Here is a 27,270-nt window from a genome sequence, read left to right as displayed (position 1 = left end):
GGGGATGGGTGAAGTAGGTGGTGGGGATTATGGAGTGCGCTTGTTGTGATGAGCAGGGTGACGTATGGAAGTGCTGAATCACTCTATCGTATATCTGAAACTAATATAACACTGTACGTTAACTAACTGGAATTAAAAACTTTTTTAAAACCTTCATATCTGAATATTCGTTTTTCAGATTAGTATTTCCATTCAGTATTAATATCAATGGAAATTATTTCCATTTGGAGGATGCTTTAGAATGTATAAAATACTTTCACATATTCCTCTCATGGAGTCCTCAAGAACAATGATGTGAAATAGGTCCTATTATTACCTTCACTTTATACGTGAAGACACAGACTCAGCCTGGTGATTTGCACAGAATCTTAAAGCCAGGAAGTGTTAGAACTAGGTGCCCAAGACTTATGGCTATGAGGCCACTGTGCTTTACGCTACCCTACAGCTACAAATGGGTAGTTTCAGAGGAAGCAAGACACAAATAGTAGTCAGAAAGTTGATGGGATTGTGATTCTGATGCTGTGGCTAACACATCCATGAGAAAGTAATCAGCAGTGTCTTTTAACAACAGAAGGCTGCAGGGATAAGAACAGAAAAATGGACCTCAGATTCAGTCCTCCCATTCTTACAGAGGAAAGAGAGAAAGAGAGATTACAGAATTTGCCCAAGGTTACAGCTAGTAAATAGCATTTTACAGTTAAGGAAATGAGCACTGAGAAACAAGTGACTTAAAACAGTATTTTCTCTTTCTTACTTTTCTCTCCTTGTTTTCCAACCTGCTACAACTCTAGCTGATCTTTATTTCCTCTAGACCAAAATTTTCCAAAGTGTGTTTTGTGAGATAGAAGTCCAGGAAACTGTCCCAAGAAGACTCATTGGCTAAATATGTTTGGGAGATAGTGCACATTGAAATCCTCCCATGTAGGGTGCCTGGCTGGCTCAGTTGCCATCCCACAAAGCCAGAGGTCCAGAGAATAAACTTTAAGCAAAGTTAAATGTTGAATAAGCTAAACAGGAAATTCAGTAATCGTTATGCCAATCATTTGCCGCTACGCCAATAGACATGGAACATAATCTTCTCCATAAAATATATGTAAAATTACTGGAAATATACAATCTGATAATTTTCCTAAATGTGTTCAACCAATTTCCTAGAGATTCTTCAAAATAATTTTTTCCTAACTCTGACAGCAACTGATACTATAATGAAAGATGACAGAAATTCAGGTCATTTTTTCGTGTAAGAAATTATAATGTAATAAATGATTGAATTTATTTTATGGCATTTGAAATTATCATCCGGATTATTAAATATTAGTTTAAATTGGTGATTTTAAACCAGCGTAATAAGCATTTCTACTTGGAGGAGGAGCCAATGATAGTCTAAACTGCTTCTTTCCGTTTCTTCCTCTAAAACCGGGAGAAAAATGAAGAACATTAATTCATTTAATCCTATCAGACTAGGATTCTCCAATTACTTAAGAGTTATTTAAAACTTCTTTTGAGTGAGGCCAGTTTGGTCCCAGACTATATTTGAACTTCAAATACTTTTTGAAACAACTCAAATAAAAAATATTACATTTTCTCCTTTTATTCTTGGAAAACATTAGGTACATTGCCTGTTTTTGTTACTTCATTGTCATATATTTTGTTAAAATGTCAGAGTTTCAATTATTATTATAGGCCCATTAGTTCTGCTGCTTGGGATGTAATGACTCATATTAGTAGTCTATGTAATAAAAAGGGTTGGTGAATTTTTACTGAACTGTCCTTTTGGGACTATAATTTTTAACATTCTCGGGAAGCTTTGCAAATCCTTTAGTGATAAAGTGCACTTATAGTACTGTCTTTATCATTGACAAGTTGTTAAGAACCAGAACTATTACCTGTAAATGTTGAACATAACACCATGTTGATCTGACAAGTTCCTTACTTGGAGAGTCACCAAGAGTACATGATTAGAATGTCACCATCTTTTAAGAAAATAAGGTGATTTTGTAATCTTGTTAGCAGTAATTTCAGACTGTTCTCTGCAATTTAGTGGGTAAGTTCATCTTTTTAAGGTAGAGTTACCAAACACCATCCAATTAATATAGACACATTCTTTTGCAAAATTTTAAATCATTGAGGACTAATGGAAGAAGAGAAAGGACTGGTGTAGACTAATGAGCTGGTACTTTCAGGAGGGTTTAATTCCTGGGTAGGCCACTGATTTTGTCCAGAGATGAAAAGTATGTCCTAGGCAAAAAGTTCTACTCAGTGATATAAATTAAATATTATTATATTTGTATCTGAAGCATGGTGCTTTTATTATTATATTTATATATGAAGCATATTTTGAAGAATATGAAATTTTCTTTTTCTTTTTTAAATATAAATGTTGTATGATAACAAAATGATCAGATCTTCGGGATACAAACTGATGAATTTTGAAAGATGTATATACCCATTGTAACCACTACACTAATAAACATATAGAACATTTCCATCATCTTCAAAATTTTCTTCTTCCTTCCAGTCAGTTCTCCTTGCCCTCCCCACCTCACCCCTGAAACCTCTATTCTAATCTATCTCCATAGATTTGTTTTGCCTGTTCTTAAACTTCACATAAATGCTATTTTTTTAAAGATTTTATTTATTTGACAGAGAGAGAGACAGCCAGCGAGAGAGGGAACACAAGCAGGGGGAGTGGGAGAGGAAGAAGCAGGCTCATAGCGGAGGAGCCTGATATGGGGCTCGATCCCAGAACGCTGGGATCACGCCCCGAGCCAAAGGCAGACGCTTAATGACTGAGCCACCCAGGCGCCCCATCAGATAAATGCTATTTAGAGCACATACTTTTTTCTGTTTGGCTTCTTTCACCTAACTGAGATTCATCCAGATTGTTGTATGTATCACTAGGTCATTCTTTTTAATTACTAAGTAGTATCCATTTTATTAATATATCACAATTTGTATATCCAGTCTCCTGTTGATAGACATCTGGGCTGTGTCTAATTTTTGGCCATTATGAATAAAGCTTCTATGAACATTTTCTTACATGCCTTTTTGTAGACATTTTTTTTTTTATCAATTGGACCAATAGCTAATAGTAGGAGTGCTAAGTCATGGGGTAGATATATATATATTTTATTAAAACCTGCCCAACATTTTTGCCAAAGTGATTGTACCATTTTACACTCTTATGAGAGTTCTAGTTGAGTCGCTGCACATCCTCACCAGCATTTGTGTTGTAGCCTTTTTAATTTTAGTTTGAATTGGAGTAACTAGCCCATTTAAATTTCATGTAGTTATTAATATCTTTGTTTATGTCTCCCCTTATGTTATTTGCATTCTGTTTGTCCAGGTTTTTTTGTTCTTTTTTTTTTTTTGTATTCTATTTTAATTGCTCTAAAAGTCATTTTAGTATGCCTTTTTGTGTTATTTTTTAATGGTTGCCCTAGGGATTAAGGGTTGACCTGTGCATCCTATCATAGTCTACTTAGAATTAATATTTTACATTTTCATATAAAATGTAAGGAGCTTACAACATTGTAATGCCATTTAGCCTTCTATCCTTTTATCATTATCATATATTTTACTTTATTTTAAAGTTTTATTTATTTAAGCAATCTTTACACTCAATGCAGAGCTCACGCTCAAGACCCTGAGATCAAGAGTCACATGCCCCTGTTGGCATATATTTTAAATCCATGTACACTAAAACCACAAAATACATTGTTATAATTTTTGCATTAAAGATTCTGTCATAATAAATAAATAAATAAATAATAAAGATTCCATTGTATTTTTTTTAATTAATAGAAAAAAATGGTCTTTATTTTTGCCCCTATGTTTACCATTTCCATTACTGGGCATATGTTGTAGATTGAAGTTTTATCTGGTATTATTTCCCTCCAGCCGAAAGAACTTCCTCGGGCTTGTATGTCTTCCAGTGCAGGTCTGCTGACCACAAATTCTCCCTTTTATTGCTTACCTGAAAATGTCTTTATTTTGCCTTTTTTTATATTTTAATTCGAGCATAGTTAACATTATTTCACTTTAATTTTTAAGAGGTGTTTTTTTCCTGTTTGGAAATAGAGTTCTGGGTCGATGAGGTTTTTTTTTTTTTTCTTTCAATTTTTTAAAGTTGTCATTTCATTGTCTTCTGACCTCCATTGTTAGTGATGAGAAATCCGGAGCCCTCTGTATCATTTTTCTGCTGTACGTATTCTGTCAAGACTTTTTTATCTTTGAGTTGTAGTAGTCTTATTACCCATGGTGTATCTATGTGCTTTTATTATTTTATCTTATTCAACATTTGCTGGACTTCTTTGATTGATAAATTAATGTTTTTCACCTAATTTGGGATTCATGGATATTATTAATTCAAATGTTTTTCCTTCCCTATTTCCTTTTTCTTCTCTTCTGGGACTCCAATTACACAAAAATTAAGTGACTATATGTGGTCTCACAGGTCACTCAGGCTTTGTTTCTTTTTTTTTTTTTTAAACAATGTTTTGTTTTGGGGTTTTTTTCTGTTCTTTGGCTTGGATGATTCCTGTTGATCAGTTTTCAAGTTCACTGAAGCTTTCTTCTGCTTTCTCCAGTTGGGTATTAGTTCATCCAGTGAATTTTCTTTTCAGATAGTATACTTTGTAGTTCTAGTATTTTCACTTGGCTTTTTTTTTTAAGGTTTTGATTTGTCTGTTAAAAATATCTTTCACTCATTAGAGCCCTTTCTTTAAGTTCTTGAACGTATTTATAATATGTGCTTTGAAGTTTTGGTTTGCTAATTCCAATGTCTGGGTCATCGCTAAGTCCATTTCTATTGTTTTGTCCCACCACCCCCACCACTTCACTTTGCATCACAATTTACTTTTTTTTTTCCTTGCATATCTAAAAAGTTTTTGTTGTATGGACATTATGGTGGTGAGTTGTTGAGTTTTTCGATAGTGTCAGTGACCTTGAATTTCTTCAGATGTGGTTTTGCACTTTGTTATGGAGAGTTTTTCCCTTAGTTTTAGGGTCAACTCTTAGACTTGGCACATTATCTTTACTCTTTCTGGGTTTCACAGCGGAAAGACCAGGTGTTAATCCGCGGTCTCTAACTTGACAAGACTCAAACTCCAAACTGTTTCTTACATGTTATGCAACAACTTAAATCCCTGTTCATTTTATTCAGTTTTCCAGTTGTAACCTTCTACCAGCTCTTTGGAGTCTTCTCCCTGCAAACACAGTTCAGAATTCAACTAAAAAACTGAAAGCAATTTGTACACAGATTTCGAACTTCCCCCTCTGGTTGGCTCCTTCTTTTTATCCCCAAGGAATTTCCCTTCCTAGTTAACACCTGTTCTGGTGTCCCTCAACTCCATCTCTGGACACTCCAAGCCAATAACTGCAGCCTTTTGATTGGATTCTAACCACCTTATACCTTACAGAAAGAATTATTTTTGGTGAAGAGGTACCCAACTATTTAAAAGGTTTAATCTCCTTCAGTTTCTATCTGCTTTAGGTTGTCCTTCAATGCTATCAAATAGCTGTTTGTTTATTTTGTCCAGAGTTTATCATTGTTACCAATGGTTAACTGATTACTGGAACAAGAACCCTCAGTATAATACTTTTTTAATTAATACTTTTTAATTTGTGTTGAAATATGGTAAATTTTTGTATTCTTAAAATAATGCATTTTGTAAACAAATATGTATGTTTATGTATAGAAAAAAATGTCTGAAATATTATATTCCAGTTTGTTATTTCTGGTTGGTAGGATTACTGGTGATTTGCGTTTTTTTTTTTTCTTTTCTTTTTACTTACTTGTGTTTTCTACTTTTTCCTACGACAAACAGTAAAATCCTTTCTTTGCTCTCCTAGGCAAATGGTTTATTTATCCTTACTCTTTATAGTATTTATCATGATTTTTTATAATCTTTGATACATTTAATATTGTGATTTCACGGGGCGCCTGGGTGGCTCAGTCGTTAAGCATCTGCCTTTGGCTCAGGTCATGATCCCAGGGCCCTGGGTTCAAGCCCCACATTGGGCTCCCTGCTCAGTGGGAAACCTGCTTCTCCCTCTCCCACTCCCCCTGCTGGTGTTCCCTCTCTCGCTGTGCCCCTCTCTGTCCAATAAATAAATAAAATCATTTTTAAAAATTATGATTTCACTAGATTGAGTGTAAGATCCTAGCAGTATATCTATATGGCAAACATTTCTTTTTCTGCTTTTAGGAATAGAGAAATTGGGACAAATCAAAGTTAAATGGCTTATCTAGAATTTCATGCATATTGATAGAGTAGCCAGAAATAGATCTTAAATTTTAAGTCCCTCAGTTCAGCTGTGTAAACTATTTCTAGGCCATTAGCAACAACGTATGCAGTTAATTCTGTATTTTCTAATGGGTATGGAAGAAAATTGTCATAGTTGAATACAAGCCTCAAATATTTTAGAAACTTGACTTTAGTCACTGATTTCAGTCTCCTCTCCATCAAATAAATATTTTACTAGATTTCCTAGCAAATAGAATACTTGACTGATTTTTAAATTTTAATTCAGATAACCTTCCAAGAGCTAACAAGAAAATCCCAGGAAGGCATGCCTTGAAATAGTCAGAAATTTTCTTCTTTCTGAATTGCAAGCTTCTTTATAAAATAGAGTCAAATGGATATTTGTTACTCACTGCTAGACATATAACCTTAGACAGGAATATTTTCATCATATTCTTATGTTTTTATGCAGGTAATTGACTAAAACTATCATAGACCTTAGTGATTGTTGTCATTCTGAAGTTTCAAATTAAAACCAAATGAAACAATCTTTTTAAACATCTACAGAAATGGATAGAAATAAACGGAAATAATTATTAAACCTTCATAGTTTTTCACTATGTGATCCTGGACTAGATTCTGTACTAGACAGTAAAAATGCTGTATGGCTGGGAAACAAACTGAGGGCTTCAGAGGGGAGGGGGGTGGGGGAATGGGATAGGCTGGTGACGGGTATTAAGGAGGGCACGTATAGCATGGCGCACTGGGTGTTATACGCAAGTAATGAATCATGGAACTTTACATCAAAAACTAGGGATGTACTGTATGGTGATTAACAAAATATAATAAAAAATATTTTTAAAAATGCTGTATGGACAACTGGCAAAATTGGCATACAAATGGTAGAGTAAAAAAGTATCCTATCAATGTAAAATCTGAATGTCATAACTGTAGTTACATAGCAGAATTTCATTGTTGGTAGGAAATACATACTAATGTACATACATACAATGTATGTACCTATGTACATTGGGCGTGATATTTGCAACTTACTCTCAAATAATTCAGAAAAAATATTTGTTTATATGCATAGGTATGTACGTACACAAAGTGAAAGAATAAAGAATAAAACAAACAGGACAAATATGTTTGAAAACTGGAAATCTGGTTTAAAGATATTTAGGAGTCAACTGTATTATTTTTACGACTTTCTTGTGAGTCTGAAGTTATTTTTAAAATACAATTTATTTGTAAATTTAATACTTCTGGGTTCATTTTCTTAGAATACATTCAAATCAGTGCTTTTCATTTCTCAATCTAAAACATCAGAATCACATCATTATATATAATTTACCACTAAATTTTATGACATTTTTAATAAAAGAAAATTTGGGACTTGAAATGCTAACCAAAAGAATATCTTCACGTTTGAATTTACTTGCAAAATTGTGATGAACTTAGGTAAGTAGAGATATAGAAAAAATACTGACTGAACGGAACAATTTTTATTAAGAATGACAGTTACAAATGAATTTTGTTTCCAAAGTTGTTTTAAATGATAATTGTTCATAAAAATATCCACTCAAATTGTGTATGTTTTCCACCATATGTAACACTGTAATTAAGCATCTGTCAACATTTCTAGCAGTTTTAAATTTGTATAGTCTTGCTCTGGGGCCTAAAACTTCACTACTTGAATGGTTTAACCCAAGACTTCATTAAAAAGCAAGATTTTTAAAATTTTTTTGATAGCTTATTGAATAATACAAGAATGACTGTCACTGTATAGATTAAGAAATATGAAGATTCTTATTTTTTCCCCTGGTGAAAATCTAAAATAGTTTTAATCCGCAAGTTTTAATTTGCCTTGTAAGATTATTCCAGTCACTTTTAGGGGTAATTTTTCAAAGTGAAGAACTACCAATACTTCATAATGATAAATAGATGTATCATCTATTTGTCTTATTTTATAATTTTGATAATTTTTAAGTACAGAATATTCTTTTTAGGGGTGCCTGGGTGGCGCAGTCGTTAAGCATCTGCCTTCGGCTCAGGGTGTGATCCTGGCGTTCTCAGATCGAGCCCCACATCAGGCTCCTCCACTATGAGCCTGATTCTTCCTCTCCCACTCCCCCTGCTTGTGTTCCCTCTCTCGCTGGCTGTCCCTATCTCTGTCAAATAAATAAATAAAATCTTTTAAAAAAAAAGAATATTCTTTTTAAATATGTAATTATGAACTAATATGACTGTCCATGAGACTGAAATATGAAAAAAGAATTTAAGTCCAGAGTGATGAATATTAACACTCACTTTTAATGAAATTCCTTTCTCTACAACTGCTTTCTTTAGTTTTAACTTTAATTTGTAAGTTAATCACTTTTCTGAATAAGTTGGATATTTTCTCTGTGGTCATAAAACGAACTGTTATGTTTAGGTCCAATGTAAATCTGAAATAAAGCATGAAGTATTATCAGTTGTAAAGTCAATGCAGTGTTTTGACTTGCATATGTAAAATACAAGTTTAAATTTTAAGCAAAAATCATTCCCAAAATTTCAAAAAATGTTCTCTAATAATTATGTAGATACTACGTTTCAGTGTCTTGTGGATTCTATCATCCCAGATTCTTAACATTCTTGTTTCACCTTTAAAGATGAGAAACTAGATTTTTACAATTCAGCATATTTCACTGAGGCCATACTGCCCTTCATCCTTTTGGCTGCTCTTTCATGTGAGGAAGAGATGTGAGTTATATAAAAGTGAAAATGTTGCTTTTTGTTACAAGATTTCTTTTACAACATTCCGAAAATGTTGTAAGTCTACAACAAGCTTATTGCACTATGTTGGGAAAAAAATATTCTTGTTAAAAATACTGCTCTGGAGTGGTTGCACAGAAACCTCATGTTTAGGAAATGACCTATTGATTGGCTGTCTGAAGTTAGAAGCATTGACCTTGAGGCTTTTTCTCCAGCAGGTTTGCATTTATGGCTTATGAAAGATTGCTATCCATAGTCAGCTGAGAGCAAATGCTCATCTTCCCTCAGTCAAGACACATTCAAAATGGTGCTTTTTTAGCAAAAAAGATAATGATATGGATATAAAGAAAGAACAGATACACAGATTTCTTAAAAGTACTGGGCTAACCTATGACATTAGTAGTTATTTTCTGTGCTGAATTAACTGCTTCCATGTCATATCACTGTGGCATGGGTCATTATGGTCATTTTATTTGGTGACTTGGCTCCTATGCTAACTTCTGTTTAACACCCACCTATAAAAATCTAACCAGGAAAGCTGGGTCTTACAGCAGATTTTCATCTGACTTTTAAATCTGTGAGGTAATGAGGAAAGGAGAAGAGAGTTGACAGAAATTAAACAGGAAAATACATTAAATGTTTGCATTCTTTTTTTGCCTATGGTAGACTGGTTACCTACTGGTAAGAAAAGTGCTTTCCCGTTTGAGCTATTCTTTTGCTGATGCATCCATATGTTCCAGTTTTATCCCCCTCTGGTCAACAGAGGGTAATAGTGAACGCTCCTGAACCCTTTACAGGATTCAGTCTATATTGTGATATATATAGAATATTTATCCTATAAAATTAGGTGAACCATTTAGTATTTAAACCCATTTAAACCACTTTGATCTAGTTAAGCTTACAAGCTCAGGAAAAGAATAGAAAAATACAGAATACTGAATACACCAAAATGTCTTCTAAGAGTCTACATGGGCATACCAAAGATAGCTATCAATTTCCCACTTAACTTACCAAAACAAGAAGTCAACAGAGTAGAGGGGCGCCTGGGTGGCACAGCAGTTAAGCGTCTGCCTTCGGCTCAGGGCGTGGTCCCAGCATTGTGGGATCTAGCCCCACATCAGGTTCCTCCGCTATGAGCCTGCTTCTTCCTCTCCCACTCCCCCTGCTTGTGTTCCCCCTCTCGCTGGCTGTCTCTATCTCTGTCGAATAAATAAATAAAATATTAAAAAAAAAAAAAAGAAGTCAACAGAGTAGAGCTCATTACTTTAAGAAGTAAGGGATCAGCTGCCTTAAACTGAAACCATGTATTGGCTTATATACCCTGGTAGCCCCGTATTGTAGTTTAATAGTTTGGCATTTGGACTCCAGTCTTTCAACAAATATTTATCCGGAGGCTTTTAGGTGTCAGGCATGGTCCTAGGCAGTAGTAATAAAGGGTGAACAAAACAAAATTCCCACCTTCATAGAGCTTATGTTCTTATTTACTAGCATTGTGACCTTTGGCAAGCTCCATAACCTCTTTGACTTCAGTTTTTTCATCAGCAAAGTGAGGGCAACACTACCTGCTTTGTAAAAATTATTCTCAGGTTTACATGATTTAGTGTGATAAAGTGCTTAGTGGCATGCCAGGAACAAAGGAAATACTCAGTTTTAATTTTTACTTCTTTTTTTATTTTTAAGATTTTATTTATGTATTTGAGAGAGGGAGTGAGCAGTAGGGAGAGGGAGAGAGAATCTGAAGCAGACTCCATGCTGAGCTCAGAGCCGGAGGTGGGTCTCAATTCCATAACCAGGAGATCATGACCTGAGCCAAAACCAAGAGTTGGATGCTTAACTGACTGAGCCATCCAGGTGCTCCTTAACTTTTATTTCTTCATGATGATAATAATTACTAAGAATACATATTACAACCATACCACAACTTTAAACCTACTAGCTTAAAATTGAATTTTTAAAATTCTCCACATTCTGTGGGCTATTTCTTTTAAGTACTAGGTCTAGCATGGGGCTTGAGCTCATGACCCTGAGATTAAGAGTGGCATGGTCCACCGACTGACCCAGCCAGGGCACCCCTCTGTGGGCTGTTTATTAGTAATGATATGTGGCTACAATAATACCTAGGCTGAAAGTACTATAGACATGCTATCCAATATAGGACCTTTATAATTACTTATTCATCTATTGAAATGAAGTCAAAAAAATTTTTTTGAGCAAATCTTGGCTCTTCTTCTCCCAGGCACTCCCTTAGCCCCCATTTTTTATAGAGGAATCATTTATTCAAGCACATACCCAGGTTAGGCTTTATAACCTCTGGAGTAGACATTAAAGTATATTGATGGCCCCAAAATAGCAAAAATAATGTTACCCAGGTTCTGCCAGAGAATGTAATCTCAGAATGTAATGTTCTCAAATCTTATTGGGTGAAAATATAAATAATACAATTACCTAAAAAAATAATAGAGTTGTGTAAAGGAGATGCAGTCCATCCATTCCTTTAGACGTGATTAATTTTTCTCTTGAACAAGCCAGACTATTACAGACTATCAGGTCACCTGAAGCACATTATTTGGATGTCCTCTGAATGACTTCTCCCAAGTTGCTCTGTAGTGTTGTGTCATAAGTCCACACCACAAGTATGAAAAACAGCTGTTCTCCACAACTGGTTTGATTTTACCACCTACATACAGTGCATCGTAATCAGTTGTATAACCTTCTTTGTATTTGTGAATAGGAAGCTCGGTCAAATTTTAGTCATCATCCATCAGTCGTACAGGTCTTTGTATTAATCAGCCTTGTGTATGATTCTCACCTTATCCCTGCCTTTATCCTATTTTTCTAACTCCTTTTATTCTTCACTCCTTTTTCTTTTATCCTACTATAATACATATATACGAGTCATCTCAATGCTTTTTTCAGTAACAGATATGAATAAGTAACTCTTAAACAAGCAAAAGTAAGTCTACTACTATTTTCTTACGTAATGATATTATTAAAATTTTTCACTGTTAAATCACTGTAAAGGTGTATAACTTTGAGCCCCTCTTTTCACAGTTTGTAAATATATTTTTCTAGTATATGGGTTATAGCATTCTTTAATAATGGGACTCCTGAAGTACTTTTGTCTTGATAATGTAGGTTTTCCTTCATTTGCAACTTCTTTTAAAAAGGCAAGTTTTCCACAGTGTTCATTTTTCTAGTAATGGATATAAATTGTTGGCCCAGAAGCATTGAATTTTGACTAACTGAAGACATCTAATTTTCAATAATCAACTTCTTTCTTTTTTACTGTGCAGATTAATCCTCCACCTTAGTTAACCTTGTAAGTGGATTCATGGGCTTTCCCATCAGTATGACTCTTTAAATTTTGTCTGTGAAATAGAAATAAAATAATAGATTCTATCCATCTGTCAGTGCTACCCAAAGGATATATTTGAGAAATAAGGCCAATCCATTGCTACTTTAACAAGATCCAAATAATAATTCTCACCCTGATTTTAAAATACTTGGGGGAGGGGCGCCTGGGTGACTCAGTCGGTTAAGTGCCCAACTCTTGATTTTGGCTGAGGACATGATCTCAGGGTCCTAGGATCAAGGCCCACATTGGGCCCAGTGTGAAGTCTGCTTGGGATTCTCTCTCTTCTTCTCTCTCTGCCCCTCCCCTATATAGACTCTTAGAACTCTCTCTATATATAAAATAAATAAATAAAATATTTAAATAAATAAATAAATAAAATACTTGGGAGAGAGAACTTTTTATTGTATTTATAATTAAATTTATAATGTTACTTAGAGCCAGTATACAAAACAAAGAAGTGGGATTAATATGTATGTGCCAAATTCTGTAACACATGTAAAATATACTTTCGTCCATTACAGCATCTCAAATCTCAATTAAAAGTTTTTACAAACCTACAGGTGCCTGGTGGCTCATTCACTTTAAGCGTTCAACTCTTGATTTTGGCTCAGGTCATAATCTCAGGGTCAAGATCAAGCCCCAAGTCGCGCTCTGCACTGGACGTGGAGCCTGCTTAAGATTCTCTCTCCCTCTCCCCTTCCTCTATCTGTCTCTTTCTAAGAAAGAAAGAAAGAAAGAAAGAAAGAAAGAAAGAAAGAAAGAAAGAAAGAAATTTTTACAAACCCAGAAGTAAACTTAATTCCTGAGAAAAAGTTCCTTGAGCAATAATGAAAGATTTCAGCCTTTAAGTCTTCTGGACAAAAGTTAGAGTTTGGAATTTTTTTTTTTTTAGGATAAATTCAGTATAAATGCTGTAAGGATTACAATTGAAAATGTTTTTCATAACTCTTTCTAGTAATTGTTTAGCCATATCTGGTTCTGTTCAATCTTTATTGTAAATCAGTCCCTAGTGGAACTTAATGTTAATTTAAGTGCTCATGAATTTTCCCTATCCTGATAATCTGAAATATTATATGATATTTGGTAATCAGTCCTGTCTAATATGTTTCCATGCCATTTTCTAAATTAGCCCTTAGTAGGAATTTACTATGTTTACATATTTGTGAATATATGTATTTAATTAAAAATCAGTGCATCTTTATCTTAATGGAAGATATTATTCTTTATTAATGCTGTTGTGTCAATAAGTTCAGGATTCTTTAAAGATTCTTGCCATGTACAAGGCAATTGCATCCTGGGATTTTTTTTTTTTCTCTTAAGATATTCAGAGAGGAAATCTTTGGGGAAGAGAACTGGTAAGGAAATTAAAGTATTACCACTCAGCATGAGGACAACTCTAGACTTGGAGGTTGAAAACTAGTCTCTTTCTACATTACTAACTAGGATGAAAAGAAATCACATTGTTAGGAGCATAACTGACACTCCAGAAGCTGTCAGTGTCTTTTATAAGGTAACAGCTTTCATGACCAACAGTCAGCGACTAGATGACGTTACCTGACAGAGCTAGGTCCTTGCTAAGTCTAACATCAAGAAATCAATCAAAATAGAAAATGTGGTCATTTAATGCCAGTTTTTATGTTGTTTATAACAATTTGCTTCATGTGATATTTCATCTCAATAAATAGTGGTGTAAATACATTTGAGGCTGTTTTAAAAGTTTTCCTTAGGGGCACCTGGGTGCCTCAGTCGTTAAGCATCTGCCTTTGGCTCAGGGCGTGATCCCAGGGTTCTGGGATCGAGCCCCGCATTGGGCTTCCTGCTCTGCTGGGAGCCTGCTTCTTCCTCTCCCACTCCCCCTGCTTGTGTTCCCTCTCTCGCTGGCTTTCTCTCTCTCTGTCAAATAAATAAATAAAATCTTTTAAAAAAATAAAAATAGGGGTGCCTGGGTGGCTCAGCGGTTGAGCGTCTGCCTTCGGCTCAGGGCGTGATCCCGGTGTTATGGGATCAAGCCCCACATCAGGCTCCTCCTCTATGAGCCTGCTTCTTCCTCTCCTACTCCCCCTGCTTGTGTTCTCTCTCTCACTGGCTGTCTCTCTCTGTCAAATAAATAAATAAAATCTAAAAAAAATAATAAAAATAAAAGTTTTCCTTAATTTATATCTGGAGGAAATAAAAGCTATAAGAACTAGGAAAAAAACTGAAGTTTTTCACATGTGATATGATTATTTATGTAGAAAATTCAAAATCTGTAGATAAATCTTTTGGATGAAATGTATAATTTAGCAAGGTTGCTGGATACAAGATCATTTTACAAAAGTCAATTGTATTTCTATATGCCAACAACAAATAGTTAAAGACCCATTTATAGTAGTGTCAACAAAGATGCAGTCCTGAAAAATAAAGCTAAGGAATATATCATGTTTGAAGATTCAATCGCTCAACATAGTAAAGATGTTATTTCTCTCCAAATTGATGCACAGGTTTAACATAATTCCTTTCAAAATCCCAGCAAGATTTTTTTGTAGATATAAACTTCTAGAGTCCCCAAGACCACTGTCACTTCTGATACCAATTGCAACTGGTGTCCCTAAGACTACCTTCAGTTTTGATCATTTGCCAGAAGTACTCACAGAACTCACTGGAAACTGTTATATTCACAGTGACAGTCTAGTGTAGCAAAAGGGTACATATTAAAATCAGTCAAGGTTGGGACACCTGGGTGGCTCAGTCAGTTAAGTGTCTGCCTTCGGCTTAGGTCATGATCCCAGGGTCCTGGGATCGAGTCCCACATCAGTCTCCTTGCTCAGCTGGAAGCCTGCTTCTCCCTCTGCCTGTGGCTCCCCCTGCTTGTGCTCTTTCTCTCTCCCTGTCTCTCTGACAAATAAAAAATAAAATATTTTTTTTTAAAGTTGAGGAAGAGACATGTAAGGCACGGCATAGAAAAGTTCCAAGGATGAGTTTCCAGTGGTCCTCTTCAAGTCAAGTCACAAACAGTGCTATCTTCTTTCAGCAACAATGTGTGAGAATACACAGGGAGTATTGCAAATCAAGGAAGCTCACCTAAGCCTTGGTGTCCAAGTTTTTCCTGGAACTCAGTTACATTGACATGGGTGACCATCTGGTGGTACAGTGACTCTGGAAAATAGTGTCGCAGTTTCTTAAAAAACTAAGCATATAACTAATATACAGCCAGCAGCTGCACTCTTGGTCATTTATCCCAGAAAAATGAAGATTATCTCACACAAAAATTTGTACATGAATGTTTATAGCGGCTTTATTCATAATAGCCAAAAACCTGGAAGCAACCTAGATGTCCTTTAACAGGTGAATGGTTAAACAAACTGTGGTACATCTATACCATGGAATACTACTCAGCAATAAAAAGGAACACGCTATTGATGCAAAACAATCTGAATAAATCTCCAAAGAACTAAGGTGAATGAAAAAGCCAATCCCAAAATGTTACACTGTATAATTCCATTTATATAACTTCCTTGAAATGACTAAATTATAGAAATGGAGAACAGATTAGTGGTTGCCAGGGGTGAGGGAGGGCCTGGAAGGGAAGTGAGCATGGCTATAAAAGGGTACCTGAGTTATATTTGTGGTGTTAGAAATGTTCTGTATCTTAACTAGAGCACTGTCATAATGTGGTTTTACAAGATACTACTATTGAGGAAAAGTATAAAAGGGACACAGAATGAATCTGTTATTTCTTACAAGTGCCTATGAATTTACAACCATCTCAAAAAGTGTACTTACAGCTTAATTAATCTAAAAATGATAAAGCCTCATTAAGAAGCATTAAAGGTGATCTAAATAAGTGACAAAATATGTCATGTTCATTGATTGGAAGACTCAATATTGTAAATATATCAGTTCTCCCCAAATTGGCCTATAGGCTTTAGTATAATTCCAAATAATTTAAGTGACTCGGGCAATCTGTAATGACTACTTTTCCTCCTTTCTCTCTGCTTTGTTCCTCCTTCTGTTCGCTGCAAAACAGACATATCTGCTTTTGAAAGCCTGACAAAGCAATACAAATGATTGTGTGGTTACAAAAGTTCGTTTATCTTTGTATTCAGAATACCAGTAGCACTTCGCTTTCTAAATTCGCAAGTTTTTACTGCCATGATCTTCTGTATGCCCCCTTTTCCCTAATTTCAAAATGGGGATTACTATTAAGATAGTGCAAAAACCACAGAAAAGGCTTATGATTCCATGCTTTATTATATTTTAATAGCATTTAATAAGCATCAGTTTTCTGGTGAATTCTGTTCCAGGTAGTTGTATAGATAACAAACATCCATTAATCCTCAACCATGATTTCTGGAATAAAATGTTTTGAAGCATTACCCTCCACCAAAGGATTTGGAGATAAAGCAAGGTATGTTTCATACATGAAGTAACTAGTTAAGCAGAACAGGGATATGACAGTGTCGTATAGACTACATACAAAATACTGAAACGTAAAGAAAGGGAGTAGCTACAATGGGGTAAAGCTAACCAAAGACAGCCTATTAGAGGAAATAAATATTGAACTGGATCTTAAAGCAATCAGACATACATCTTCTGAATTTTTTTTTACTATTCCAGTGTTTTACCGATTTGTAAATATTGACTATCTTAGGACGAAATGTCTATGTGCCCTCGGCCTATTACAGCCTTTCTTAACTTAAGATTTCTTACCTGTGAAATGAAACTGTTGGATAAAATTTTATCCAGGGTGCTTTCCATGTCTTTAATCTTTTATATTTGGTATGTTTCTGTCTGCATCTAAATTTAGACCAAGCCAACTACATCTTGGGAATACAAGCCCTCGAACAATTACAGTTGAAGTTTTCTAAGAGTTCTCAGTTCTGACACTTATCTAAACCTCTTTTGATGCTAGCAAATTGTATTTACTAGATAAGCACAACGTTTTAGCTAAAGAGATCTGGAAGATGCTTTGAGTATTTGTCAGTGCTTATCAACTAGTTGCTAATGGACTATGGATCATCACCTCGTCAGTTTTTGGAAGAGAGCAGGGAAAACATTCTACTTCCTTCAGCTTTTAGTTATAGAGTATCCAACTGTCATTATATTCCAATTTTAGAGGAATTTATTTCTTAACTCCAAAAGCTAACATACACTTACTTCAACATAAGGTATATTTATCAATCTGCATTTAAAATGAGTAAAGTTTGACCCCTGCCTCTTCAAAACTTTACAATGATAATTTCTTCTCTGGCTGAACTTCAGAATTACAGATGTCCAGTCTCCGAGATTTTGAAAAGTTTTTAAAATGTCGATTGAGCAGGGCCTAGGAGAGTAGGGGATACTTACAGAGAATTGAGAAATAAACTCAGAAAAGAAGGCTGGAGACAGAGAATGGAGAGCTTGAAACCATATTAAGGAAATTCTACTTGATTTAATATATTATGGAGAACTATTGGATATTTTTGAACAGAGAAAGAGGTATATGACACAAATGATACTTTAGAATTTTTCATCTGGTTGCAGGTGGGGTACAAAATAGGGGAGGAGAGGTCAAAGGCAATGGAATGAGTTGGGAGGAAGTGTCAAGATTCTAAATGATAGGTCATTAAATCTAAAGTGATAACCGAGGGACTAGGAAGGGAGAAGGAGATTGGAAAAACTTTGCTGAAGTATAATTGTCGGGATTTGGTAACTGATTCAGGAGACCACAAACAAGCGTGGAGAAGAATCAAAGATGGTGGAGAGGCTTTGAGCTGGAGTAGTTAAGAGAATGTTGTGTCCATTCATAGAAATGAAGAACTCAGTGGAAAAGCCTCCATGGGGAGTAAGCCCAACAGTTTCCTTGGGACTGCTTGCGGAAGTGGAATGCTGTGACAGCATATTCCCCTTCCCAGGACCTTCCCACCACACAGAGCAGTGCTTCCAAGGGCTGAGAAAGCAGAGGTGTGAGCATACATCACAAGAGCAAAACTGTTAAGAAAATGCTTTTCCTACTTCAACTCCATTTTGTATTCAGTTCTTAGAAATATTATTTTATTAGTCTCTTTCAATTCATACTGCATATTACTATTACTATATCATTAATTTATTTATGTGAACTAGCAGTAAGTGGATTTTATACTCCAAAGTGTGTAGAAGGGTGTGTCCCAGAGAATGCTCTAGAGGTGGGTGGAGTCGATAAATGCAGTCCTTCATTCTAACTCCCCATAATCCATTCACCATTCACATACCAAACTGTATTCTGTCTTAAAACACAAATCAGATTTAATTCTCCTCTGCTCAAAACTCTGCAGACAGCCCTTTCACTGCTCTTGGAATAAAATCCAAACTTTTCACTATGGCCTTCGATGCCTCCTATGGCTTGGAGGCTGCCCACCTTTGAATCATCTTCTGCCACTCCCCCTCACCCACAGTGCTCCAGTCACTCTAGCGTTTCAGTTCCTCAACTGTGACAAGCTCTTTCCTCCTCAGAGCCCCTGCTCTTGTTCCTCCAGAGCCCTGCCTCCTGCACTCTGCCCCCGACCTTTGTCTGGCTTGCCATTCAGGTCTCAGGTCAGGAGTCTTCACCTCATCTGAATTGATGGCCATCTCTCCTCGTCCCACCGCCATCTTCCTTCCTCTTTCTCTTCACATCCCCTTGCTGTGTTTTCTTCACAGTATTCTGACTCTCCAAAATTATCCTGTTCGCTGGTTTACTTGTTTATTGCCTGTCATCTGCACTGGCACACATGCTATGAGAGTGGGGCATTTATACGTCTTGCTCACCACTGCATCCTCAGCCCCAAGAATATAAATACATGCATGAATGTATAAATTAATCACTCACGGAACCTCTGGAAAAACTCTCTGCCCACAAAATATATCATTTAGAGTAGACTCCACGATTGAGAAAGGAGGACCACAAAAGATTTGGGTATTTGAACTAGTAAATGGTTTGGTTTGGTTTGGTTCGGTTTTGAAATAAGGAAAGTATTTTGCAGTTCATTCTCTCTTCCTCCCTTCCTTCCCTCTCCCCAGCTCCTCGCCTTCCCCTGATACATGCAGAGTCAGACTAGCAGCCATCAGTCATAGATACCTATCTAGTAACAGACAGAGAAGCCAGGAGAGAGGGAAGCCTGACAAGATACCTGTCAGGTTATACCAGCCCTGTTGGGCAGAGCGCTAGTTTAAAATGGAGCCCAGTAAAGCTCTTTGCTGATGATTGTGTTGGGAGTAATAATAGAATTAGGAACCTGCACTTAGAGAAATAACTATATTTTTGGTTCTTTGCATTAATTCCCTTATTCAGGGCTCTCTCCTCTTACAATCCCTTAGTAAAGTTATTTTGGAAAATGACAAAAGGGAAACTGGAAAAAGGGAACGTTTGCCCACATCTAGGCTCAAATTTTAAAGGGAAACAGTATCCCTGGAGGTCAGACCTTTTGGCAACAGTAGGAGTAGTACATGAGACAAGAATTAAAACCAAAGGGGCGCCTGGGTGGCTCAGTCGGTTAAGCATCTGCCTCCAGCTAGGTCATGTTCCCAGGGTCCTGGGATCGGAGCCCCATGTCAGGCTCTCTGTTCAGCGGAGAACCTAGTTCTCCCTCTGCCTGCTGCTCCCTCAGCTTGTGCGCTCTCTCTCTCTCTCTCAAATAAATTACTTAATTAATTAAATCCTTAAAAAAAATAAAACCAAAGAAAGCACTTCTACACCAGCTGTCTGTGTTTGATAGGCAATTGAAGCAATAAAAATGTATCCATTTTTTATTGGTTAGGCAGTTGATTGGAGAGAGAGGTCTTCCAGGTTCAATGTCAGAGACCCATAGCTACTGCAAGCTGTCTACTCTGCCTAAGAATAAGTTTGCTGCCCAGAGTTGTTTCCTGGGTCTTAAGATGCCATACCCAACCCCCGGCTCCCCTTCCCTAGATGAGACATCTAGAAAAGAAGCTGAAGGAAAGGACAGGATGCCCAGAAGCTGCAAATGACCCAAAGGTTTCTATCACTGAGTTTATGTCTTTGTTTCAGCCTGTCAGTTATTTCTGGTTAAGCTTAACAACTTGCCTTCAGGTCTCAACACAATTTCAGCTTTAACCAATATTGCATTTTCCATGCAATGAAAAGAGATTTGCCTATTTCTCACACAAGTTATTTAACAAGGCAATGCAACATGTTCACTAAGCTGCTCTTGGCATTTCCCTCACATAGTCCCAATGAACAGCCCACCCCACTCCATTTACTACCCCCAACAGTGGCTGAGTCTCACACTTTCACCTTCTAACTTAGGAGAGTCTCCATTATGAGCCCTTCTCTGTTCAAATATTGGTAAGTTGGCGGGGCGGGGGGCGGTAATGATGCTCTCCTTAGAAGCTCTAGAATTCATTTTAAAATGAATTTTGGTAGTTATATTTTATTTCTTTTCAGAAGGCACATTACTTTTCAGTGCTCTGGTATTTCTCTAATTCTTTATAACTCTCTAAAAATAACTGCTGGTGAGCTCATAAGTTCATTAGTTAATCCCAGTGGGACTCAGTAATGCATATTACAGACCTCTTGATTTTTATAAATTAGATTTTCTCAAGAATTCCCTTACCTGTTATTATCAACATAGCTATATTGACAGGGTCTTCATTACTTCCTAATTGCCCATATTTCTTTTTCTTGTTAAAGATCAATTTTTAAAATCAAACCTTGTCATTTTGAAGGTATCATAGACATGTTATCTTGTTAATATTAATGTTTCATATCTTTCTAGGTTTTTTTTTCCTTTCCCCCTTTATCTTAGGAAACAAAATTTATTCATTACCTTTTGCTTTTAAAAAAATATTCTTTTTTTGTAGGGGGGGAAGGGATTGGGCCATGTCAGTGAGAGGGTAGGGGCACATGCTAGTTTCCCGTGCCCCAAAACAAAGACGTAAAAATTATATTTTGCATTCAAAAGTGACTCTGTCAACAGTTATATTCCCTATTCTAACCAGACCGTAAAATGTAAATTATGCATAGATTGTCGAAATTATTCCATGACCTTTTGGTCTAGGACCATGTAAAAGAAGGTGACTAGCAATAATTAGAATAGCGAACAGCTGACCAAGAAATTCTTCTAAATTATCTCTTTGGTAAGAACTTAAACTGTCCATCATTATATGAGTAAACCTCATCTCTGGCAAATTTGATGTGTGTGGTGTGTATGTGTGTGTGTGTAATATCACTTGAAGAATGATTATTTGCTTTCCCAGACATTTCTTCACTTTATTAAAAGATTCGTTGAAGAGGTAAATAACCCACTTCTTCCTTTAAAGAAATTCTGTTTACAGAAATTATATTTACATATAAGTTTTTAAGACATCTACTGCATAAAATGAGGTACAGCTACAGACTAGTCTAATCTGCCAAAGTAAACATCAGGATTTTGGCTGCTAACTCACTAGCATATTTTGGCATAGTTTTTGCCCAAAAAAATGTAAGCACTAAGATCAAGTGAAGAGGAGTGTGGACAAGGCAGACTTGTAAGAAACACTTGGACTGAAGTCATCACAGGAAGAAGTAAAGGGAATAGACAAGACAGAACACAGAGCAATGTTTTCTTCTCTCTTACCCTATTCTTTGAGCGTTCCACTCTCAGTGCTATTTCCAACCATTTTTTATTTAATTTCTAAATGCTATTATATAAATGTAGCCTCCCTCTTTCTCAGTTCCATTACAAGACACTTTTTTAAAATATGTAGTCTTTGGGGAAAACAAATGACACATTTTAGCAATTTGATTTTTCTCATATGATTTACAGTCTCATACTTCATACTTTAAGTTTCTAATCCTTTTGACCATTTGTGCTATCTTTACCACTTTGAAATCTGCTACAGTTCACTTTTTTAAAACAGGTGTAGGCAAAGGATAAATATTCAGTGTAGTATTTTGTGGAAGATCCCCTGTCCCTTGCCTTTTGGTTATTTCACAGTGAATAACATCATTGACAAACAATATTTATGGAAGAAACATTAAGAGAAATAAAAGGCATTTTCTACTCTGGATAGGATAAAAGAGATGGCTAGAGTAGGGTTCGGATTATGGGGAAAATTAATCTCTAATATAATAAAAAAAGAATTAACTATTCATTTTTATTTAAGCCGACATTTGATCATCTAACTACCTCCCATTAAAACAAATATTACGTAGTACTTTTACTATCTTGAAATGAATTCTAAAGATAATATGATCCACCTACTTATAAGATAGCTAAATTATTATAATGCTCTAGTTAACACATAGAAGGAATAAAAGTAACTCATAATAAAAATACTATGCATATCAATATTTTAAGTGCTCTAGAAAATCTACATAAGAAGACATAGCAATCAGATACTTGGTCCTGTACATAAAATCACCATAGGTTCAACAACTACAGATGCAGGCTGATGTGGGTGTGTTTGTCCACAACTCAAATTCCGTGGGCAGTGATGCCATCAGTGATGAGATTTTTCTCATATGGTAAACCACTCTTGGTAATTATATAAACCACTCCTGCTTATTAATATTCTGAACAACATAAAGTAAAAAATCCCTTCAATTTACGTGGCAGTAGGATTTCTAGAAAATTCTGTGTATGCTAAAATGATGCCAAAAGTACTTTGAGAGTATTTATTAAACACATCTAAATTCTAAGCCCATATAATTATAAACAGGGTTTTCAACTACGTAAATAGCTGGTGGAACATTTGAAAACCATGTGGGCAGTGCCTGGGTGGCTCAGTTGGTTAAACATCTGCCTTCGACTGGGTCATGATCCCACGGTCCTGGAATTGAGCCCCATGTGGGGCTCCCTGCTTAGTGGGGATCCTGCTTCTCCATCTCCCTCTGCCCCTCCCTCCACTTCGGCGCACCCGCGCGCTCTCTCTCTCTCTCAAGTAAATAAATAAGATATTTAAAAGAAAAAAAACATGTGAGAGGCAAAACAATTCTTCACTGTGCTCTACTGCCCGCAAATTGCAGATTTCCAGCTTTCCTGGCCTTCTTCTGCTAAACGCCAATAGTTCTTACCAAACATCTTGACCACCAAAAATATCCCTACGAATTTCCAAAATGCCCCAGAGGCCACTACCATGCCCATTAAGAATCATTTATTGAGACTGAACAAAGGCACTTTTTTATAATGAAGCACTGAGACCTTGTACTTTTTATTTTGATACTGAATTGATTCTATGGATTAGGAAACTGAATTTGCCCCAAAGGTGAATTATCCAGAAAGAACAAGCCTGCCAATTCAAGAAGATACAAAAATCTTTCCCTGTCAACATGCGGGTTTTTAACATAGGAATCCTTTTACTCCGTACACTGTGGGAACCTCTCTAAGATAAGGAAAATGGGGGTCTGAAACGTGGAAACAAGTCATAGTCCCTAAAAAGAGGAGCTTTTGATTAGGTAAAGTTGTGCTAGAGGAAAGACTAGGAATCATGTTTATATCCCTCAAATAACATGGTTAGTTATGTTATTTTGAATGATTTTCCATATTAACTTACACATCATTGCAGTTTATCAATAAATGGCTGCTTTTTTGGTTGACCTAAATTTTCCACTTTTATATCCTTTTATGAATAAATAGTGTAATGGTCTAGTGTTTCTGTCCTAATGGAATAGTTTTTCCTAAAGTGGTATGTGTGGCTCAGTCGCTAAGCATCTGCCTTCAAAAAAAAAAAAAAAAAAAAAAAAAAAAAAAAAAAAAAAAAAAAAAAAAAAAAAAAAAAAAAACGGGGGCCGGGCCCCCCCCCCCCGCATTGGGCTCCCTACTGGGAGCCTGCTTCTTCCTCTCCCGCTCCCCCTGCTTGTGTTCCCCCTCTCGCTAGCTGTCTCTCTGTCAAATAAATAAATAAAATCTTTTTTAAAAAAGTTTCCATTCTCTAAGCATTGCTAATTATTCACATTAATTTGTAAATATTTTCATTGAACTTTGGCTCTGACTTTTCGAAAATGGTCTCCAGACATCTTCTTGAAATGTATATGTGCAGTCCCAGATGGATATGCAATTACCTAACTTCCAACTGCTATTTTAATAAAATTATTAAAAACCTACTTTGAAAAATTTGGAAAAGAAAGCCATTTTTGTATAAAATATTCACTTTACTACTCCTTAGTTTAGGGAGACTTCTCCCACCCCCACTTGGTTCTCTGTAGTTCAGTTTCTAACCCACTTTGTTTATTACCTTTACTCCCAGCAATTTCCCTTCCTCTGACAGAGCACACATTCTCATTATCTATACTCTTAAATTGCAGAGGTAAGTGTTGAGAGCCAGTGCAGGTACTCAGTTATCTCAGGGACTTTGGTCTTTTCAGCCCAGGACTAATCAAGCAGAGAGTCATCATAAGCTAAAACTAAAAAGCCTTTGTAGTGATTTTATCACCAGGGAAATTTGTTCATCCTTCAGAAAGATTGTCACCAGGAAAGAAAAAATAAAGGAGTTAAAATTGCTTCAGACCATTGACTCCTTAGGTCCCTCTAGATTCCTAGATTGAATTGGTTTTCAAGGGGTGGGAGGAATTATGAGAAGAATTCCCTGAGAAAGCTCACAAATTGATCATAGCCTTGGTAACACTAGTAAGTGTAAGTGTGATCACTGTGGAGGAAATGCCAAATGAGTCTGGAAGCAAGGGAAATGAGAAGGAAAAGAAGACAATTAACACCTTTTTTTTCCCTTCTTTCTTTCTTTTCTCATTGTTTTTGGGGATGGGTGTTGCCATGTAGTATGCAACTGAGAATAGTCTTTGAAAAGGAAGAAATCACTTGATTTTAAAGTATCTTATCATTATAAGTGCAATTAGTTATTATTGAAATGAAACTAGATTCTCAAGCACCATAGAAATAGGAACAGGAATTTCATAAACCTATCCAGAAACTAGGCCCATTTCACATATACCCAAAGTAGGTTTGTCTGAGCATATCTAGAACTGCTTACTTGAGTTTGGAGAATATAAATGCCTCCAAATTCAAAAGAATTCTTTAAGACTGTTATATGACTAAATCAGTGAAAAATATAATAATAACAAATATCTGGATGTTATATATATTTTGAAGAACTTGAAAGTTTGCACACCTATTGATGCGGGCAGGCATATATATAATTTTTTTCCCCATGAATTCTATGAAGACTTGTCCAAATCAAGTCAGGCATTTAGGATTTGCCAGGATAAACCTACACTCATCTCTCTCTCTCCCACTGAGTAACATTGAAATTTGCCCAAAATGAGTAAGCAGAGAAATGACCTCATTTTTGTAATCTGAATATGGTAGTGTTGGAGGATATTTCTCAAGGATATGATTTCAGTACTGGATCATAGTTCCCAATGAAGGTTCATAAGGCCAAAATGCAGAGACGAAGAGGCTAGAGAGCATCCTTGTGAGGATACCTATAAAGAGAGGGGTTCTCTAGTAGAGCCAGCTCCCACATCTAAGTCCCATGCACAGACTGTAGCTTTCTGCTCTCTGGTCGACTGCAGCCATAGCATCCTTATTGTTGTAACTCCCAGATTGTGATACTGTCACAAAACTGTTGCTAGGCAACAAATGTGGTTACCAGGTCTCAGCGAATAGCTGAAGGGGAAAGCAAAGTGTTGCACCATTGTAGAGTAACCATAGCAATGACCTACTATTACAGACTAAAGAATTATCATTAACAATGTTAAAGTATCAGACAGAGGCCCTGAATCCCAAGACTTCGAGGCAGTATCTCTCTGCATAATTGAGTGATCTAGGAAGAGATTTCAACTGTTTCAAAGCTATTCACTCATTATTTCTATGGTAGAGTCTTCGTTATTATTTTTATTTTTTAGTTAAAAAATTGTTGTAAAGAGACTGGTAAAATGATATGTTATCACAAGGAGTCGGAACCGATTAATATCCTCATCTGTTCTTGTGACTACATCACTTATTTTTTTTTTTGCCTGTGTTAAACTGAAAGGAGGTTTGACTTGAAAAACACTGTACATCGGTATCAAATTTAGCCACAGAAAGCTGTAGTAAAATAAAATAACCCTGTAAAGTGACAAACTAAACCTGTATTTTCTAAGTTGAATTCCTCGTGACAAAATAGGAGGCCTAGATGCTCTTTTTGTAGTCACTGCTTTGAAACACTTTTTTAGCTTTTCTAAAACTGTCCCCTAAAATCTTTAAAAATGTAGCCTCCTAGGACACTTCGAGGCAGTCTCTTTTTTAATCTGAACCTTCATGAAGCAATCCCATATAATTTGGTCGCAGTGACCTCGCAGAGACAAATTATGTCTAACAGCACAGCTTCCGAGAGAGGCAAGAAAAATCCGATTTGTTTTATTCTCTTGGGAAGCAGAGAAACGTGGGTGCTCCGGGTGGGTGAAGAAGCCGGATTCCGCGCGCAGGGGAAACCAATCCCCGCGCGCGCGCGGAGCCTGGGGAAGTGGGTGGTTTCGAGGCGGGAGAGGGAGTGGCCCTTCCCTCCGAGCGCCTCGATTGGCCCGGAGGGGCTGAGGCCCCGGGGCCGCCTGGCCGCGCCTCGGGCAACCCGCGGGGGGTGTCCCAGGCGCGTCCTCGCTTCGGGGACGGGAAGGGGGCTCGGGCGGCAGACGTCGGAGGTGTCCGGAGGGCCGCCGCGGGCGCCGCCGGCAGAGAGGCGCAGTGAGCGGACGGAGACGGCCCTCGGCCCTGGGGGCAGAGTGAACTCTCGGGCGCAGGTGTGGCCCGGAGAGGCCGCGCCCGGGGCCCGGAGACGCGCGCCGGCGGGGGAGCGGGCGCGGGAGCGCGGGCCGGACGCCGGGGACGCGGGCTCCGAGGGCGGGGTCGGACCCCAGGGGCGGAGGGCGGGCGGCCCGTGCCTTGGCACCGAGCGCGGCCTCCTCGTAACCGAATCTGTGTTTTTTGCAGGCACCGACCGTCACGAGCTAACTTCCTGGAAGAGCTTCCCGTCTATTTTCAAATTCTTCACCGAAGCCTCAGAGGCAAA

General features: G+C 36.9%; 1 protein-coding gene across 7 annotated transcripts in view; it reads left to right on the top strand.

Moving 5' to 3' along the window:
• Positions 1–27,270, top strand: part of FAM172A (family with sequence similarity 172 member A) — a 416,550-nt gene that overhangs the window by 384,519 nt on the left and 4,761 nt on the right. For 4 of the 7 annotated variants that reach the window (XM_034656488.1, XM_034656489.1, XM_034656491.1 and 1 more), the window contains one exon: positions 27,192–27,265. The exons of 2 other annotated variants lie outside the window; for them this stretch is intronic. In XM_034656488.1, coding sequence (XP_034512379.1) covers positions 27,192–27,265 — 74 coding nt within the window. Of the gene's footprint in view, positions 1–16,637; positions 16,742–27,191; positions 27,266–27,270 lie in introns of all 7 variants that reach the window. One more of the 7 variants, XM_034656492.1, reaches the window with a different exon arrangement.

Source organism: Ailuropoda melanoleuca, chromosome 3 (genome assembly GCF_002007445.2).
Source record: "Ailuropoda melanoleuca isolate Jingjing chromosome 3, ASM200744v2, whole genome shotgun sequence".
Classification (NCBI taxonomy): Eukaryota; Metazoa; Chordata; class Mammalia; order Carnivora; family Ursidae; genus Ailuropoda; species Ailuropoda melanoleuca.
Note: the sequence above shows the minus strand (reverse complement) of the source record. Positions and strands in the feature narration are given on the sequence as shown.